At 44.4% G+C, this 18,140-nt stretch overlaps 1 protein-coding gene across 3 annotated transcripts in view; it reads right to left on the bottom strand.

Moving 5' to 3' along the window:
* LOC135055093 (heparan-alpha-glucosaminide N-acetyltransferase-like) overlaps positions 1-18,140 on the bottom strand; it is a 1,318,407-nt gene that overhangs the window by 459,716 nt on the left and 840,551 nt on the right. For all 3 annotated transcript variants that reach the window (XM_063958741.1, XM_063958739.1, XM_063958740.1), the window contains exon 11: positions 5,631-5,737. In XM_063958741.1, the coding sequence (XP_063814811.1) occupies positions 5,631-5,737 (107 nt within the window). The remainder of the gene's footprint in view (positions 1-5,630; positions 5,738-18,140) is intronic.

The following is an 18,140-nucleotide window of genomic DNA, read 5'->3' as shown; positions in this document are numbered from 1 at the left end:
CAAAGCACAATGCATACTTACTAATATTCAATGACAACCCTATTCTGGAGTGTACTCAGTGGCAAACGCAGGATTTGCATGGGGGGGTTTCCAGAACTGGGCGGAAGCCAATCACGGGGGTGGGGACTGAGGTGACCCAGTATATGTTGGGTCCGTAAAACTAGTGTGTCTGTGTATATATATATATATATATATATATATCTATCTACACACATATATCTACACATATATATATATATATACATACACACACACACACATACATATACACATACATATACACATATACATAGCATATTAAACATGCATACATATATATATATATATATATATATATGTACACACACATACAGTACACATATATATACACATGTATATATATATCATGTGTGTGTGTGTGTGTGTGTTTGTTTATATGTATGTATATACATGTGTATATATGTATGCACATGGATATATATGTACTATAATTAAAATAAAGTAAACTTTTATTGCACTTACAAGTGCCACCAGGAAGACAGCAGGCTGCAGAGGACGCTAGACAGCCATTCATAATATTCATGCAGCTAAAAAAAAAAAAAAAAAAATTATTTTTTTTTTTTTAGTGGAGGGGGGTTTCTGGGTGCTCGGAAACCCCCCCTGGGTGCGCCACTGGTACTATATAATGCTCACCACTGGTGCAGCAGGTCCGGCCGGGACCAACGATCTTTCAGCTGGGAGGTGGAAGCACAGCGCATGCTCTGGGGATATACTTTGGAGGGACACTAATTCTATGCACCCCTGAGTGCTCCGCACACTATTGGGAACATATATTGAGATCATCTACTGGTTGCTCATAATCAAAGCTATCAATATAGAATTACATTCATACCGTGGAATTTCTAGCTGGTTCTATGGGGGTCATTCCGAGTTGATCGCTCGCCAGCAGTTTTTAGCAGCCGTGCAAACGCTATGCCGCCGCCCACTGGGAGTGTATTTTAGCTTAGCAGAAGTGCGAACGTTTTTATCGCAGAGCGCCTGCAAAAAATTTTTTGTGTAGTTTCAGAGTAGCTCAAAACCTATTAAGCGCTTGCGATCACTTCAGATTATTCAGTTCCGGATTTGACGTCACACACCCGCCCAGAGTTCGCCCAGCCACGCCTGCGTTTTCCCTGGCACGCCTGCGTTTTTCCGAACACTCCCTGAAAACGGTCAGTTGCCAACCAGAAACGCCCTCTTCCTGTCACTCACTCTGCGTCAACCAGTGCGACTGAAATGCATCGCTAGACCCTGTGCAAATCTGCATCGTTCATTGTGCCCATACGTCGCGCGTGCGCATTGCGCCGCATGCGCAGAACTGCCATTTTTTAGCCTGAACGCTGCGCTGCGAACAAATGCAGCTAGCGAACAACTTGGAATGACCACCCATGTGCTGTAAAAAACGTGCTATTGTGCAGAGCTAATTTTAAACTGTGTTTAAATCATGTTTGTTACATTTTAGAAGTAAAATATATGTATAAATAAATTGCCTTTGGCATATCCAATCTTATTAATAAATTGCCTTTGGCATATTTAATCTTATATGAGCGCTCCCTTTGGATACTATTTTCCTTGTTTATCATGTCTAATTAAGTATTGCAGAATACTTTGTTGGGAGCTGCCGCAATAATTTTTAGATATACATAGGTGATTTAGTTTTGTCAATAATTAGCCATTGAGGTTAGAGCGCCTGATTAGAATAATTATATTTGATATAATTGTTAATTGGTATTTGTTATTATATAATGCATTACTGTGTAATATGAGGGACTTAAGGCTCCCACACACAGCACAATATTTGAAATGATATGTGCGTTTCCAACTGAGTGGAACAACACATTGTTTAAAAAGTGCTGCATATACAGAAAAGAACGATGGCGATGTGTGCACCCGTGGGTCGTTGGCAGCCTCCTAAGATCTCTTCAACATGCAGAAAGATTTGAGGAGGTGGCGAACAATGCCATGCTGCCGAATGCAGTATGGCCAAACCTTCCCCCTACCCCGCTCGTCGTTGCCAGCATCGGCAAGTGTGTGTGCACTTGCCAATTCTGTCACCCCGCCGGGTCCTGTCCCTAGCGATGTATCCCTGGAGGACACATTGCACCCTGTGAGGGCACCCTTGCAGACTAAACAAATTCCAGGGCAGTTATACTCTGGAATGAGACAGTGGGCCTAATTCAGAGCTGATCGCAGCAGCACAATTGTTCTCTAATGGGCAAAACCATGTGCACTGTATAGTGGTGGTGGGGGGGGGGGGGCAGGTATAACTTGTGCAGAGAGAGTTACATTTGGGTGAGTTACTTAGTTTCTGTGCAGGGTAAATACTGTCTACTTTATTTTTACACTGCAATTTAGATTTCAGTTTGAGCACACACCACCCAAATCTAATTCTATCTGCACATGTTATATCTGCCCCCCCCCCCCCCCTGCACTGCACATTGTTTCGCCCATTAGAGAACAATTTTGCTGCTGCGATCAGAATTGAATTAGGCAAGTATTAGTGGAAGTTTTGGGTACTTAGAGACTGGATGGGATATGGAGCAGTTGTAATGTGGAGGCACTTAACTGACTAAACAGGGTTTGGCACAGCTAAAATTTGGAATTAAACATGGGGGCACTTAGAGAACTAGGGTCCATTTTTGTCAGACGCCAATTAACCTACCAGCATGTTTTTGTACTTCGTGGCCAGAAACCAGATTATACTGTGAGAACTCACTTCAAACATGGGGAGAACATACAAACACCCACAAATTTAAGGCCTTAGTGAGAATTGAACGCAAGACCGCAGGTGTGTGAGGAATGACCGGACAGCATCTTCTGACTGCCTTACGGGCACTGGCTACAGCCATAAGCTGTATGGCATCAGGCAAAACTGCTTACAATTGTACCATTCCGTACTGCCAGTTATAGCACTGTTATGGCTGTGAATTGTTATAGCCGTGTTCTATTTAAAAAATAAATAAATCTCAAAATATTGATAATCCAATTGAAAATACAATTCTGAAGATAAAGCATTTTTTGTAATTCAATAACATTTTCTATATAAAGATGTTTAGTCTTCAGCGCTGCTTCACTGAGAATCGTCATCATCTCATCAATCACTTTGACCATCCATTATGCTGAGGATGTGGGCGGATCCAGGAAGCTAGTCTACTTTCTTGGAAGTCTGGGAAAGGATCCTGCAATTCGGGAGCATCTCAGACTTTCTGGAAGTGTAGGCAAGTACGAGATAAACCAATGTATTGCAGAAAGACATATGTACAAGCCAAGAAATTGAAGTAATCTACTGTGAACAACACATATAGAGCGTAATTTGAAATTTAAGGGCTAAATCTGTGATTTAGATTCATGCAATTTGCTAACCACAATTTTAGAAAACTATCACGCCAGCCAGCAATCTATTACATGATATAAATAATTCATAAAGTTTATACAGGGGCAGGGCCGGTGCTAGGGTGTTCGGCGACCCCCTGCAAATGATAAATGTCACCCCTCCCTCCCATATTTAATAATGATATAGCATGCAATAAAGGAGTGTGGTCTCACAAGGAAGGGACGTGGCCACACAATAGTTCCCCCAAATTTAAATTACGCCACACAGTAGCACAACCATATTCACATAAACCTCCTAATGATAATGTGTGGACCCTTATTCAAAAAGTAAAGCATTCAATACCTTTAATACCAAGAAATAATGACACGGAGACTTGAATTTGGCAGAAAATTGTTAGCTATTTATTGTACCCTAACCATTAGAAAAAGCCTGTAAAGTAAAATTTAATTTAACATGCCGATTCAGCCGGTATATGGTGGCAGAAAAAAGAACGGCTATATTCCACTGACGATAACCCCAAAAAACATTAAAACCCAAACGATCCTAATTTACCACAAATCATACATAGGTAATAGGTGCCCGACTCAGACCTCCACGCTGACTGCCCACCCTGATGGGTGATGACGCTGCCCCCTGATGGGTAATCTAGCAGCCTTAAAAGTCAATGGAGGTGAGTGCACCTAAACCACACCAATACTGTAAACAACTGTAACTAACAAGTCAAACTACAACCTGCCGTTCTTTTCCGCCAACAATAGCCAACGATAAACCACACAAACAATTTAGAGCCAAGGCACTCAGTGCCAAAACCTCTACCAAATGGGGTGGGAGGGCGGGAAGGCAAACCAGTAGCAAGAGAGACTTAGCTAGCCCTATATATACTGATCCCTCCCCTCTCTACCATTGGCTGTACTTTTCATAACAGTTAGGTCCACCCCTCACAGGAGGTTTAACTCTCTCCATTCCTATGTCTGTCATTTCGCTCTCCTTACACCACACATATTGGCCCTGATTCATATTACACCACATAGTAGTGTCCCTTATGCACTACCATGTAGTGCCGCCTACTTTGCATATTCTACTAAGTGAGTAGTGCCATCTCTGTACAGTGGGTATGTGGGCTGCGTTTAAAAATCAAAGGTGAGAGAAATCGGAAAGCTGTGCTGTCCCCAAAATCCCAGCCTGGACAAATTAATTAATTATGTGAAATCCTCAATGCTTCCAAAACATATTTTAGCCTTTAAATAAATTTGTACCGTACAATGGGGGTAATTCCAAGTTGATCGCAGCAGGTTTTTTTTTTAGCAGTTGGGCAAAACCATGTGCACTGCAGGGGAGGCAGATATAACATGTGCAGAGAGAGTTAGATTTGGGTGGGTTATTTTATTTCTGTGCATGGTAAATACTGGCTGCTTTATTTTTTAAACTGCAAATTAGATTGCAGATTGAACACACCCCACCCAAATCTAACTCTCTCTGCACATGTTATATCTGCCTCCCCTGCAGTGCACATGGTTTTGCCCAACTGCTAAAAAAAATCCTGCTGCGATCAACTTGGAATTACCCCCAATATACCATATTTACCACAAAAGTATTAAACATAAATATATTGCCATGTCCTTTAAGATGGGTAAACCCCTGAACAATGGTGCGATCCAGCAACGCAACTATGCAATGTAATTATATATCACATTGCTGTATACACCACACAATCCGCTGTACGATAACACAATTAGTTGTTACATGCAGAAGGACACCTCACATCATTGCATCACATGGGATGATGCGACTGCCCAATTAATCATACAAAGCAATTGGTGGATTTAAGGGTACACACTATATGACAGTCATTGCGATCCATCGCAGATTGCAACATCATCCAATACATTGTATAGTGTGCACCCAGCTTTACCCTCTACAGTAAACTATGAGGTTAATCCAATTACTCACAAAGGGTGCACTTTCTGGTGCCCATAGCGCCACTGCAACGGCAACTCGTACCCTTTGTGGGTAACTGAATTGACCCCATAGTTTGCCCGACTTGCTCACAGACCCATAGACAAAAGCAGCCAGTCGGTGGTACCGGAAGTGTGGCAATCACACTTCGTTGAACCCATGAAGACACTGCAGGTTATTGGATTGACCACTATATATTTTTTCTGTATATGTTTCATGATATTTAAAAGTCTCCCGAATTCAAGAGTATCCCTCTCTGCCATCATTCTGTGTCAACATTTCAGTTTTTCAATTTTCTTTTTACCACGTTTCAACAACTCACCTCCACCAGCTCCCGCTTGCTGAAACAGGTGTGCATCAGTGACAAAATTAAGTAGGTGAAACCCAATCGCTGAAGCACCCCGGGTATCCGTGCCCAACGCCAGGACACTGCAGGACAAGATAAAGATACTGATGAGTTAAATACAGAAGTATGTCTATTGGCACATGGTAAATACACTGTGTTACCTGCCCTGTAAATGTTATTTATGATCTAAAGACAGGAGTGACTTAGACCAAATATAGACCAAATATTGACCACAGCTGGGGGTCACTCTGGAGATAAAGGGGTTAAACTGTCTGTTCTTACGTAATCCTAGTATCAAACAGAGCAAGATATGTGTCATAGCTGGAACATGCTTTTAAGTTACTGTACATTAAAGAGAAATGCTCATTATTACAGGCATAGCAGATTCTAGATTAATCAAAGTGGTCTCTAGCACCTTGTTATTTTAATAATAGTGCAAGTATTCCCTTTAGTGCTGCCATTAATGGATTACTGTGTTGTCTTTTAATTCACTCCTTTCATGTTACAGAATCCTCTTCAGGTCCATGGCCGGCACAACTGTCTTGTGGAGGGCATTGCATCATATACAGTGTTCTTGAGTGGAGTGCGCTTTCAATTAATCAATGGAATGTGATGAGAATATGTATCGGCAGAACCTTTATCTGGTACACTATGCATGAGATAAATGTCTTGGCTCTTATTTCTAACGGGCTTATACATCTTTAATCGCTTTTATATTAAAATCTGGAACAGCTGTACTTTATAATGTTACCCATTGCTACAGTTGTATGCAATGGTTTTCCTAATTTTCATGACATTTACGATGTTATGAATTAACCTTCAGTTAACCTTACAAAAAGGAATTTTAGCAAATGTTGCGGAAACTTAGATTTGTGGCAGAACAGGAGATTTCATCCAGATACAAAGTTCTAGCAGCACTATCTTTGAGTTTATATCTTGCTATGCTGTACTGCAGGATGCAGCTCCATTTGTATTTCATATAATTATTAGTCCAGAGAGAGCCGGGATGAGGACGTGTAATAGAGTTGGGTTAGAACTAGAGATGAGCGGGTTCGGTTTCTCTGAATCCGAACCCGCCAGAACTTCATGTTTTTTTTCACGGGTCCGAGCGACTCGGATCTTCCCGCCTTGCTCGGTTAACCCGAGCGCGCCCGAACGTCATCATGACGCTGTCGGATTCTCGCGAGGCTCGGATTCTATCGCGAGACTCGGATTCTATATAAGGAGCCGCGCGTCGCCGCCATTTTCACACGTGCATTGAGATTGATAGGGAGAGGACGTGGCTGGCGTCCTCTCCGTTTAGAATTAGAATAGATTAGAGAGACACTTGATTTACTAATTTTGGGGAGCATTAGGAGTACTCAGTAGTGTACAGTGCAGAGTTTTGCTGATAGTGACCAGTGACCACCACTTTTATTTATAATCCGTTCTCTGCCTGAAAAAAGCGATACACAGCACACAGTGACTCAGTCACATACCATATCTGTGTGCACTGCTCAGGCTCAGGCCAGTGTGCTGCATCATCTATTATCTATATATAATATTATATATATCTGTCTGACTGCTCAGCTCACACAGCTTATAATTGTGGGGGAGACTGGGGAGCACTACTGCAGTGCCAGTTATAGGTTATAGCAGGAGCCAGGAGTACATAATATATTATATAGTGAGTGACCACCAGACACACAGTGCAGTTTATTTAATATATCCGTTCTCTGCCTGAAAAAAGCGATACACACAGTGACTCAGTCAGTCACATACCATATCTGTGTGCACTGCTCAGGCTCAGGCCAGTGTGCTGCATCATCTATATATATTATATATCTGTCTGACTGCTCAGCTCACACAGCTTATAATTGTGGGGGAGACTGGGGAGCACTACTGCAGTGCCAGTTATAGGTTATAGCAGGAGCCAGGAGTACATAATATTATATTAAAATTAAACAGTGCACACTTTTGCTGCAGGAGTGCCACTGCCAGTGTGACTAGTGACCAGTGACCTGACCACCAGTATATAATATTAGTAGTATACTATCTCTTTATCAACCAGTCTATATTAGCAGCAGACACAGTACAGTGCGGTAGTTCACGGCTGTGGCTACCTCTGTGTCGGCACTCGGCAGCCCGTCCATAATTGTATATACCAGTGACCTAACCGTGGTTTTTTTTTCTTTCTTTATACATACATACTAGTTACGAGTATACTATCTCTTTATCAACCAGTCTATATATTAGCAGCAGACACAGTACAGTGCGGTAGTTCACGGCTGTGGCTACCTCTGTGTCGGCACTCGGCAGCCCGTCCATAATTGTATATACCACCTAACCGTGGTTTTTTCTTTCTTTATACATACATACTAGTTACGAGTATACTATCTCTTTATCAACCAGTCTATATATTAGCAGCAGACAGTACAGTGCGGTAGTTCACGGCTGTGGCTACCTCTGTGTCGGCACTCGGCAGCCCGTCCATAATTGTATATACCACCTAACCGTGGTTTTTTTTTCTTTCTTTATACATACATACTAGTTACGAGTATACTATCTCTTTATCAACCAGTCTATATATTAGCAGCAGACACAGTACAGTGCGGTAGTTCACGGCTGTGGCTACCTCTGTGTCGGCACTCGGCAGCCCGTCCATAATTGTATATACCAGTGACCTAACCGTGGTTTTTTTTTCTTTCTTTATACATACATACTAGTTACGAGTATACTATCTCTTTATCAACCAGTCTATATATTAGCAGCAGACACAGTACAGTGCGGTAGTTCACGGCTGTGGCTACCTCTGTGTCGGCACTCGGCAGCCCGTCCATAATTGTATATACCACCTAACCGTGGTTTTTTTTTCTTTCTTTATACATACATACTAGTTACGAGTATACTATCTCTTTATCAACCAGTCTATATATTAGCAGCAGACACAGTACAGTGCGGTAGTTCACGGCTGTGGCTACCTCTGTGTCGGCACTCGGCAGCCCGTCCATAATTGTATATACCACCTAACCGTGTTTTTTTTTTCTTTCTTTATACATACATACTAGTTACGAGTATACTATCTCTTTATCAACCAGTCTATATATTAGCAGCAGACACAGTACAGTGCGGTAGTTCACGGCTGTGGCTACCTCTGTGTCGGCACTCGGCAGCCCGTCCATAATTGTATATACCACCTAACCGTGGTTTTTTTTTCTTTCTTTATACATACATACTAGTTACGAGTATACTATCTCTTTATCAACCAGTCTATATATTAGCAGCAGACACAGTACAGTGCGGTAGTTCACGGCTGTGGCTACCTCTGTGTCGGCACTCGGCAGCCCGTCCATAATTGTATATACCAGTGACCTAACCGTGGTTTTTTTTTCTTTCTTTATACATACATACTAGTTACGAGTATACTATCTCTTTATCAACCAGTCTATATATTAGCAGCAGACACAGTACAGTGCGGTAGTTCACGGCTGTGGCTACCTCTGTGTCGGCACTCGGCAGCCCGTCCATAATTGTATATACCACCTAACCGTGGTTTTTTTTTCTTTCTTTATACATACATACAGGGTCGGACTGGCCCACAGTGGTACCAGGGAAACCACCGGTAGGCCCCACTGCCTGAGGGCCCACTCCTTCCTCTAGGGATCAGGTTCCAGACTGTGCACTTGTATTATACATGGTAGATATGTTGCATTACACTGCACTAAACTATTGTGTATTTCAAGCCTCTGTGGAGGCTGGCCACACCCTTAAGTATGGGCCCCTATAATTGCATTCCCCCGGTGGGCCCTTCATGCCCCAGTCCGACACTGCATACATACTAGTTACGAGTATACTATCTCTTTATCAACCAGTCTATATATTAGCAGCAGACACAGTACAGTGCGGTAGTTCACGGCTGTGGCTACCTCTGTGTCGGCACTCGGCAGCCCGTCCATAATTGTATATACCAGTGACCTAACCGTGGTTTTTTTTTCTTTCTTTATACATACATACTAGTTACGAGTATACTATCTCTTTATCAACCAGTCTATATATTAGCAGCAGACACAGTACAGTGCGGTAGTTCACGGCTGTGGCTACCTCTGTGTCGGCACTCGGCAGCCCGTCCATAATTGTATATACCACCTAACCGTGGTTTTTTTTTCTTCCTTTATACATACATACTAGTTACGAGTATACTATCTCTTTATCAACCAGTCTATATATTAGCAGCAGACACAGTACAGTGCGGTAGTTCACGGCTGTGGCTACCTCTGTGTCGGCACTCGGCAGCCCGTCCATAATTGTATATACCACCTAACCGTGTTTTTTTTTTCTTTCTTTATACATACATACTAGTTACGAGTATACTATCTCTTTATCAACCAGTCTATATATTAGCAGCAGACACAGTACAGTGCGGTAGTTCACGGCTGTGGCTACCTCTGTGTCGGCACTCGGCAGCCCGTCCATAATTGTATATACCACCTAACCGTGGTTTTTTTTTCTTTCTTTATACATACATACTAGTTACGAGTATACTATCTCTTTATCAACCAGTCTATATATTAGCAGCAGACACAGTACAGTGCGGTAGTTCACGGCTGTGGCTACCTCTGTGTCGGCACTCGGCAGCCCGTCCATAATTGTATATACCACCTAACCGTGGTTTTTTTTTTCTTTCTTTATACATACATACTAGTTACGAGTATACTATCTCTTTATCAACCAGTCTATATATTAGCAGCAGACACAGTACAGTGCGGTAGTTCACGGCTGTGGCTACCTCTGTGTCGGCACTCGGCAGCCCGTCCATAATTGTATACTAGTATCCAATCCATCCATCTCCATTGTTTACCTGAGGTGCCTTTTAGTTGTGCCTATTAAAATATGGAGAACAAAAATGTTGAGGTTCCAAAATTAGGGAAAGATCAAGATCCACTTCCACCTCGTGCTGAAGCTGCTGCCACTAGTCATGGCCGAGACGATGAAATGCCAGCAACGTCGTCTGCCAAGGCCGATGCCCAATGGCATAGTACAGAGCATGTCAAAACCAAAACACCAAATATCAGTAAAAAAAGGACTCCAAAACCTAAAATAAAATTGTCGGAGGAGAAGCGTAAACTTGCCAATATGCCATTTACCACACGGAGTGGCAAGGAACGGCTGAGGCCCTGGCCTATGTTCATGGCTAGTGGTTCAGCTTCACATGAGGATGGAAGCACTCAGCCTCTCGCTAGAAAACTGAAAAGACTCAAGCTGGCAAAAGCACCGCAAAGAACTGTGCGTTCTTTGAAATCCCAAATCCACAAGGAGAGTCCAATTGTGTCGGTTGCGATGCCTGACCTTCCCAACACTGGACGTGAAGAGCATGCGCCTTCCACCATTTGCACGCCCCCTGCAAGTGCTGGAAGGAGCACCCGCAGTCCAGTTCCTGATAGTCAGATTGAAGATGTCAGTGTTGAAGTACACCAGGATGAGGAGGATATGGGTGTTGCTGGCGCTGGGGAGGAAATTGACCAGGAGGATTCTGATGGTGAGGTGGTTTGTTTAAGTCAGGCACCCGGGGAGACACCTGTTGTCCGTGGGAGGAATATGGCCGTTGACATGCCAGGTGAAAATACCAAAAAAATCAGCTCTTCGGTGTGGAGGTATTTCACCAGAAATGCGGACAACAGGTGTCAAGCCGTGTGTTCCCTTTGTCAAGCTGTAATAAGTAGGGGTAAGGACGTTAACCACCTCGGAACATCCTCCCTTATACGTCACCTGCAGCGCATTCATAATAAGTCAGTGACAAGTTCAAAAACTTTGGGTGACAGCGGAAGCAGTCCACTGACCAGTAAATCCCTTCCTCTTGTAACCAAGCTCACGCAAACCACCCCACCAACTCCCTCAGTGTCAATTTCCTCCTTCCCCAGGAATGCCAATAGTCCTGCAGGCCATGTCACTGGCAATTCTGACGAGTCCTCTCCTGCCTGGGATTCCTCCGATGCATCCTTGCGTGTAACGCCTACTGCTGCTGGCGCTGCTGTTGTTGCCGCTGGGAGTCGATGGTCATCCCAGAGGGGAAGTCGTAAGCCCACTTGTACTACTTCCAGTAAGCAATTGACTGTTCAACAGTCCTTTGCGAGGAAGATGAAATATCACAGCAGTCATCCTACTGCAAAGCGGATAACTGAGTCCTTGACAACTATGTTGGTGTTAGACGTGCGTCCGGTATCCGCCGTTAGTTCACAGGGAACTAGACAATTTATTGAGGCAGTGTGCCCCCGTTACCAAATACCATCTAGGTTCCACTTCTGTAGGCAGGCGATACCGAGAATGTACACGGACGTCAGAAAAAGACTCACCAGTGTCCTAAAAAATGCAGTTGTACCCAATGTCCACTTAACCACGGACATGTGGACAAGTGGAGCAGGGCAGGGTCAGGACTATATGACTGTGACAGCCCACTGGGTAGATGTATGGACTCCCGCCGCAAGAACAGCAGCGGCGGCACCAGTAGCAGCATCTCGCAAACGCCAACTCTTTCCTAGGCAGGCTACGCTTTGTATCACCGCTTTCCAGAATACGCACACAGCTGAAAACCTCTTACGGCAACTGAGGAAGATCATCGCGGAATGGCTTACCCCAATTGGACTCTCCTGTGGATTTGTGGCATCGGACAACGCCAGCAATATTGTGTGTGCATTAAATATGGGCAAATTCCAGCACGTCCCATGTTTTGCACATACCTTGAATTTGGTGGTGCAGAATTTTTAAAAAAACGACAGGGGCGTGCAAGAGATGCTGTCGGTGGCCAGAAAAATTGCGGGACACTTTCGGCATACAGGCACCACGTACAGAAGACTGGAGCACCACCAAAAACTACTGAACCTGCCCTGCCATCATCTGAAGCAAGAAGTGGTAACGAGGTGGAATTCAACCCTCTATATGCTTCAGAGGTTGGAGGAGCAGCAAAAGGCCATTCAAGCCTATACAATTGAGCACGATATAGTAGGTGGAATGCACCTGTCTCAAGTGCAGTGGAGAATGATTTCAACGTTGTGCAAGGTTCTGATGCCCTTTGAACTTGCCACACGTGAAGTCAGTTCAGACACTGCCAGCCTGAGTCAGGTCATTCCCCTCATCAGGCTTTTGCAGAAGAAGCTGGAGGCATTGAAGAAGGAGCTAAAAGGGAGCGATTCCGCTAGGCATGTGGGACTTGTGGATGCAGCCCTTAATTCGCTTAACAAGGATTCACGGGTGGTCAATCTGTTGAAATCAGAGCACTACATTTTGGCCACCGTGCTCGATCCTAGATTTAAAGCCTACCTTGGATCTCTCTTTCCGGCAGACACAGGTCTGCTGGGGTTGAAAGACCTGCTGGTGACAAAATTGTCAAGTCAAGCGGAACGCGACCTGTCAACATCTCCTCCTTCACATTCTCCCGCAACTGGGGGTGCGAGGAAAAGGCTCAGAATTCCGAGCCCACCCGCTGGCGGTGATGCAGGGCAGTCTGGAGCGACTGCTGATGCTGACATCTGGTCCGGACTGAAGGACCTGACAACGATTACGGACATGTCGTCTACTGTCACTGCATATGATTCTCTCAACATTGATAGAATGGTGGAGGATTATATGAGTGACCGCATCCAAGTAGGCACGTCACACAGTCCGTACTTATACTGGCAGGAAAAAGAGGCAATTTGGAGGCCCTTGCACAAACTGGCTTTATTCTACCTAAGTTGCCCTCCCACAAGTGTGTACTCCGAAAGAGTGTTTAGTGCCGCCGCTCACCTGGTCAGCAATCGGCGTACGAGGTTACATCCAGAAAATGTGGAGAAGATGATGTTCATTAAAATGAATTATAATCAATTCCTCCGCGGAGACATTGACCAGCAGCAATTGCCTCCACAAAGTACACAGGGAGCTGAGATGGTGGATTCCAGTGGGGACGAATTGATAATCTGTGAGGAGGGGGATGTACACGGTGATATATCGGAGGGTGAAGATGAGGTGGACATCTTGCCTCTGTAGAGCCAGTTTGTGCAAGGAGAGATTAATTGCTTCCATTTTTTATGCTCCCCGCTGCCCTCACTGACAGCTCCCGGCCCCGTCAGCTCGCGCTGCTGCTGGCTCCTGGAAGAGCTGCTTGATCGGTGATGAGAGCTCCTATCGTGGTAGCCAGCCCAAAGCAGGACCTCCACCAGCCCTAGGCAGGTATTTGCCTAGCTTGTATACAGTATGCCTATGGCGTCTCTGCCTGAAAGTGCCATGAAAGTCATGTGGGCATGAAGGACGACTTCCTTGCTTATTTGAGTCATGTGGACAGAAATGAGACCACTGTTTCACACAAATCTCTTGCACCCAGCATGGTGTGAGTTTAAGTACAGTAGGGAGCACTGTTAAATGAACAGGGGAGCAAATCGGCCAGGCGCATTGTGCGAGTCGGGCAGCGTTGCCGGCATTTATTTGTTCCTTTCAGCTCTCTAGAGAAGCTTCCACACTTGCTCAACTCAAAGGAAACCTTTTACAGCATCAATGTAAGTGCAACTAGACCAGATCATACATTTTGTGTGATACACAGGGCCGGGTCTAGCCCTTGTGGCGCCCCGGGCGAAAAAATAGGGGTGTGGCTTTATGAAGGGGCATGGTCAGTTATGCCCCCAGTAGAGTTGTGCCCCCTAGTTTGTGCTGCTTACAAAAAAAAAAAATTAATACCATCCCCACTCCTGATTCCCGACCGCTGCTGCCAACCACGTCCGACCGCTGGCACCTCTCCCATGACGTCTCTCCCATAGCAACGCATAGACACTATAGGTCAATCATGACCTTTAGTGTCTATGTGCCGCTCCCACAATGCAGTGTGGGTGCGCGATGACTTAATTGCGCACCGCACAGTCAGCACCGCACAGCACCGGGGGGCACCACCAGTAGCGGACCTTGCCACGGCGGCCCCGTGCAAAAATCCTGCGTGCCCGTAGCAAGACACATCTTATACAAAATTAAAATGTGTTCAAGTTGGTGCTTTATACCTACCAGTCTAGACTTATGGAGCACCCACTCAGAAGAACAATAAAAAGCTACTACCAACTTTAATGTAGAATGTAATATAATGTTGTTATTGAAGCCTGTGAATATGATTGACCTTCGTAAAATACACTCAAGGTAACTCTTGACACAAAGCAATTAAACTATATTCCTGGTGTACCCAAAGTAAGAACAAAAGACTATGTTGCTGTACCATGGCCCTCATTCCGAGTTGTTCGCTCGCTAGCTGCTCTTAGCAGCATTGCACACGCTAAGCCGCCGCCTACTGGGAGTGAATCTTAGCTTAGCAGAATAGCGAACGAAAGATTAGCAGAACTGCTAATAATTAATTCTTTGCAGTTTCTGAGTAGCTCCAGACCTACTCACAGATTGCGATCAGCTCAGTCCGTTTAGTTCCTGGTTTGACGTCACAAACACGCCCTACGTTCGGCCAGCCACTCCCCCGTTTCTCCAGACACTCCCGCGTTTTTCCCTGACACGCCTGCGTTTTTTAGCACACTCCTGGAAAACGCACAGTTACCACCCAGAAACGGCCCTTTCCTGTCAAACATTCACCGATCAGCAGTGCGACTGAAAAGCGCCGCAGGATCCACAGCAAAACTGCTAAGTTTTTAGTTAAATAACTAAGCGCATGCGCCCTGCGTGCCTTGCGCATACGCATTTTGCAACAAAACGCAGCATAGCGAAAATCGGCAACGAGCGAACAACTCGGAATGACCACCCATATGCGAAACACCTCGTTTTCCTAAGACACACTTTCAAACAAATGTTCATTTATCCTGCAGGTCTTGGAACACAGGTCAATATTCTACCATTAAGAAATTATCTTGCGCTAAACCCCTGGTGTAAAGTTTCATCTACATGACAGTTTATTGCACTGGATTAACATCAGATTATTTATATGCAATTACAGGAAAAATGCTTCCCACAGCCATAATATCCTTGCTGTCAATACAGTATATATGGTGATGAATATTTCTAAGCGTCCTGTGATTCAGCACAATGATCACATAGCATAAGCTAGTATGGGGACAATGCAGCTGTCAGTCACATAACTGCAACTTCAGCGTTTGCTGGCTGAATATTCAACGATCGCTGTGGGGCTGCCACCTCACTGTCACAACATGCCAGCCTATACCTATTATGTTCTGTTCTATTAATAAAATTGTCTTATTTTTAATGGCCACACCGCTAAAATACAGACCAGTTGGCAACCATAGCTTTGATATTTAAAAAGCATCAAAACAATGTATCCCCTTGCACATCAGATTCTACACAAATAATTTTCGAACATAATCAGTAATGGAACTGCAGGCTACAGGAGTGGTAGTCAGGGTTAGGCTACAGGAGTGGTGGTCGGGGTTAGGCTACAGGAGTGGTGGTCAGGGTTAGGCTACAGGAGTGGTGGTTAGAGTTAGGCTACAGGAGTGGTGGTTAGAGTTAGGCTACAGGAGTGGTGGTCAGGGTTAGGCTACAGGAGAGGAGGTTAGAGTTAGGCTACAGGAGTGGTGGTCAGGGTTAGCTACAGGAGTGGTGGTCAGGGTTAGGCTACAGGAGTGGTGGTCAGGGTTAGGCTACAGGAGTGGTGGTCAGGGTTAGGCTACAGGAGTGGTGGTCAGGGTTAGGCTACAGGAGTGGTGGTCAGGGTTAGGCTACAGGAGTGGTGGTTAGGGTTAGGCTACAGGAGAGGAGGTTAGGGTTATGCCACAGGAGGGGAAGTTAGGGTTAGGCTACAGGAGAGGAGGTTAGGGGTAGTCTCCAGGAGGGCAGGTTAGGCGACAGGAGAGGAGGTTTGGTCAAATAGGATTAAAGGTAAAAAAATGGGCAGACTACATGGGCCAAGTGATTCTTATCTGCTGTCAAATTCTATGTTTGTATTTAATTTACAACGCTCCAAATAGCTTAGCTTTCAATAGCTTGGTCCTGTGAGCTAATGTCATCTTCAGATTGTGTTACCTATTGTAGCCAATAAACTACTTTTTATTTATTTTTCTTAGAGGAAATCGTATCCCTCCCCAGCAGCCTGGAGTGTGTGCACTCCTAGTAAAAATACCCTCCTCACCTCTGTGTTATCTCCCTTAGGGGCATATTTATAAATATTATTTTGACTACAATAATTGAATTATCATAGGAGTGTACTAAAGGGCAATTGCAGGAGAATTAGCAAATGTCTCCTCTAAGCCCTTAAAGTCGTATTCCAGATCACATTTCCCATACTTACAGCATAATGGGAAATGTGATATGATCAAATGTACAAAGAAAAACAATGTAAAAAAAAACAAAAAAACACTGCAGTGAGCGCTGCGATAATATCGCTATCTCCAGATAATGTTATCACAGACTTCACTCTGGTGCCCCTACAATGCACAACTTTCTGTGCCCGCTAGCACAGAAAGCTGTGCTGGGATCCAGCCGGTGTAATCAGCCATGTGTATCTGATGGACACACAGGCTGATTCCTGTATTAAAAAAAAAAAAAAATTACAAAAAAACGAGATTTATGGTAAGAACTTACCGTTGTTAAATCTCTTTCTGCGAGGTACACTGGGCTCCACAGGGAATGACATTGGGGTGTAGAGTAGGATCTTGATCCGAGGCACCAACAGGCTCAAAGCTTTGACCTTCTTCCCAGAATGCATAGCGCCGCCTCCTCTACAACCCCGTCTCCGTGCACAGGAGCTCAGTTTTTGTTAACCAGTCCAATGCAGTAGCAGGCAAAAGAGACGACAACTGTTAGCAGTGGCGTAAGTTCGCCCCAGTCGTCCGGAGGCATGGTAAAATGTTGGTGTCGTCCCCCCCACCACCACACATATAGGAATATGTGGGACCTTGTAGATAAATCAATGAAGAAGTGGCACTCACGGGACTTGATTGATAAAAATAAGACTCAGGACACGGCGGTCTCAGATGAAAGATCTTTCATCTGAAACCGCCGTGTCCTCAGTCTTATTTTTATCAATCAGGTCCCGTAAGTGCCACTTCTTCATTGATTTATCTACAAGGTCCCACAGACCTATTAGGAGGCACCTGGGCGTTAACTGGAGGAGGAGAGAGTGCCGGCACTTCATCTATACATATATATATATATATATATATATATATATACATATATGCGCCATATGTAGATATCTGGTACTCGGGATGAACAGTAGCAGCGTACTCACAATAGTACTTTCACAATAGTAGTATAGATACACATACCTCTTTCACTTACACACACATGCCTCTTTCACTTAAACACACACACCTCTTTCACTTACACACACGCATGTCTCTATTTCTTACACTCACATGCCTCTCGCGTGAACTCATACACACATGCCTCTTTCACTTACACACACACACGCCTCTTTCACTTACAAACACACACGTCTCTTTCACTTACACACACGCCTCTTTCACTTACACACACGCCTCCTTTCAATTACACACTCACACAATTACAAACACAAACATGCCTCTTTCAATTACACAC

This window comes from Pseudophryne corroboree, chromosome 3 (genome assembly GCF_028390025.1).
Source record: "Pseudophryne corroboree isolate aPseCor3 chromosome 3, aPseCor3.hap2, whole genome shotgun sequence".
In the NCBI taxonomy this organism is placed as follows: Eukaryota; Metazoa; Chordata; class Amphibia; order Anura; family Myobatrachidae; genus Pseudophryne; species Pseudophryne corroboree.
This window is presented reverse-complemented; position numbering and strand designations above follow the sequence as displayed.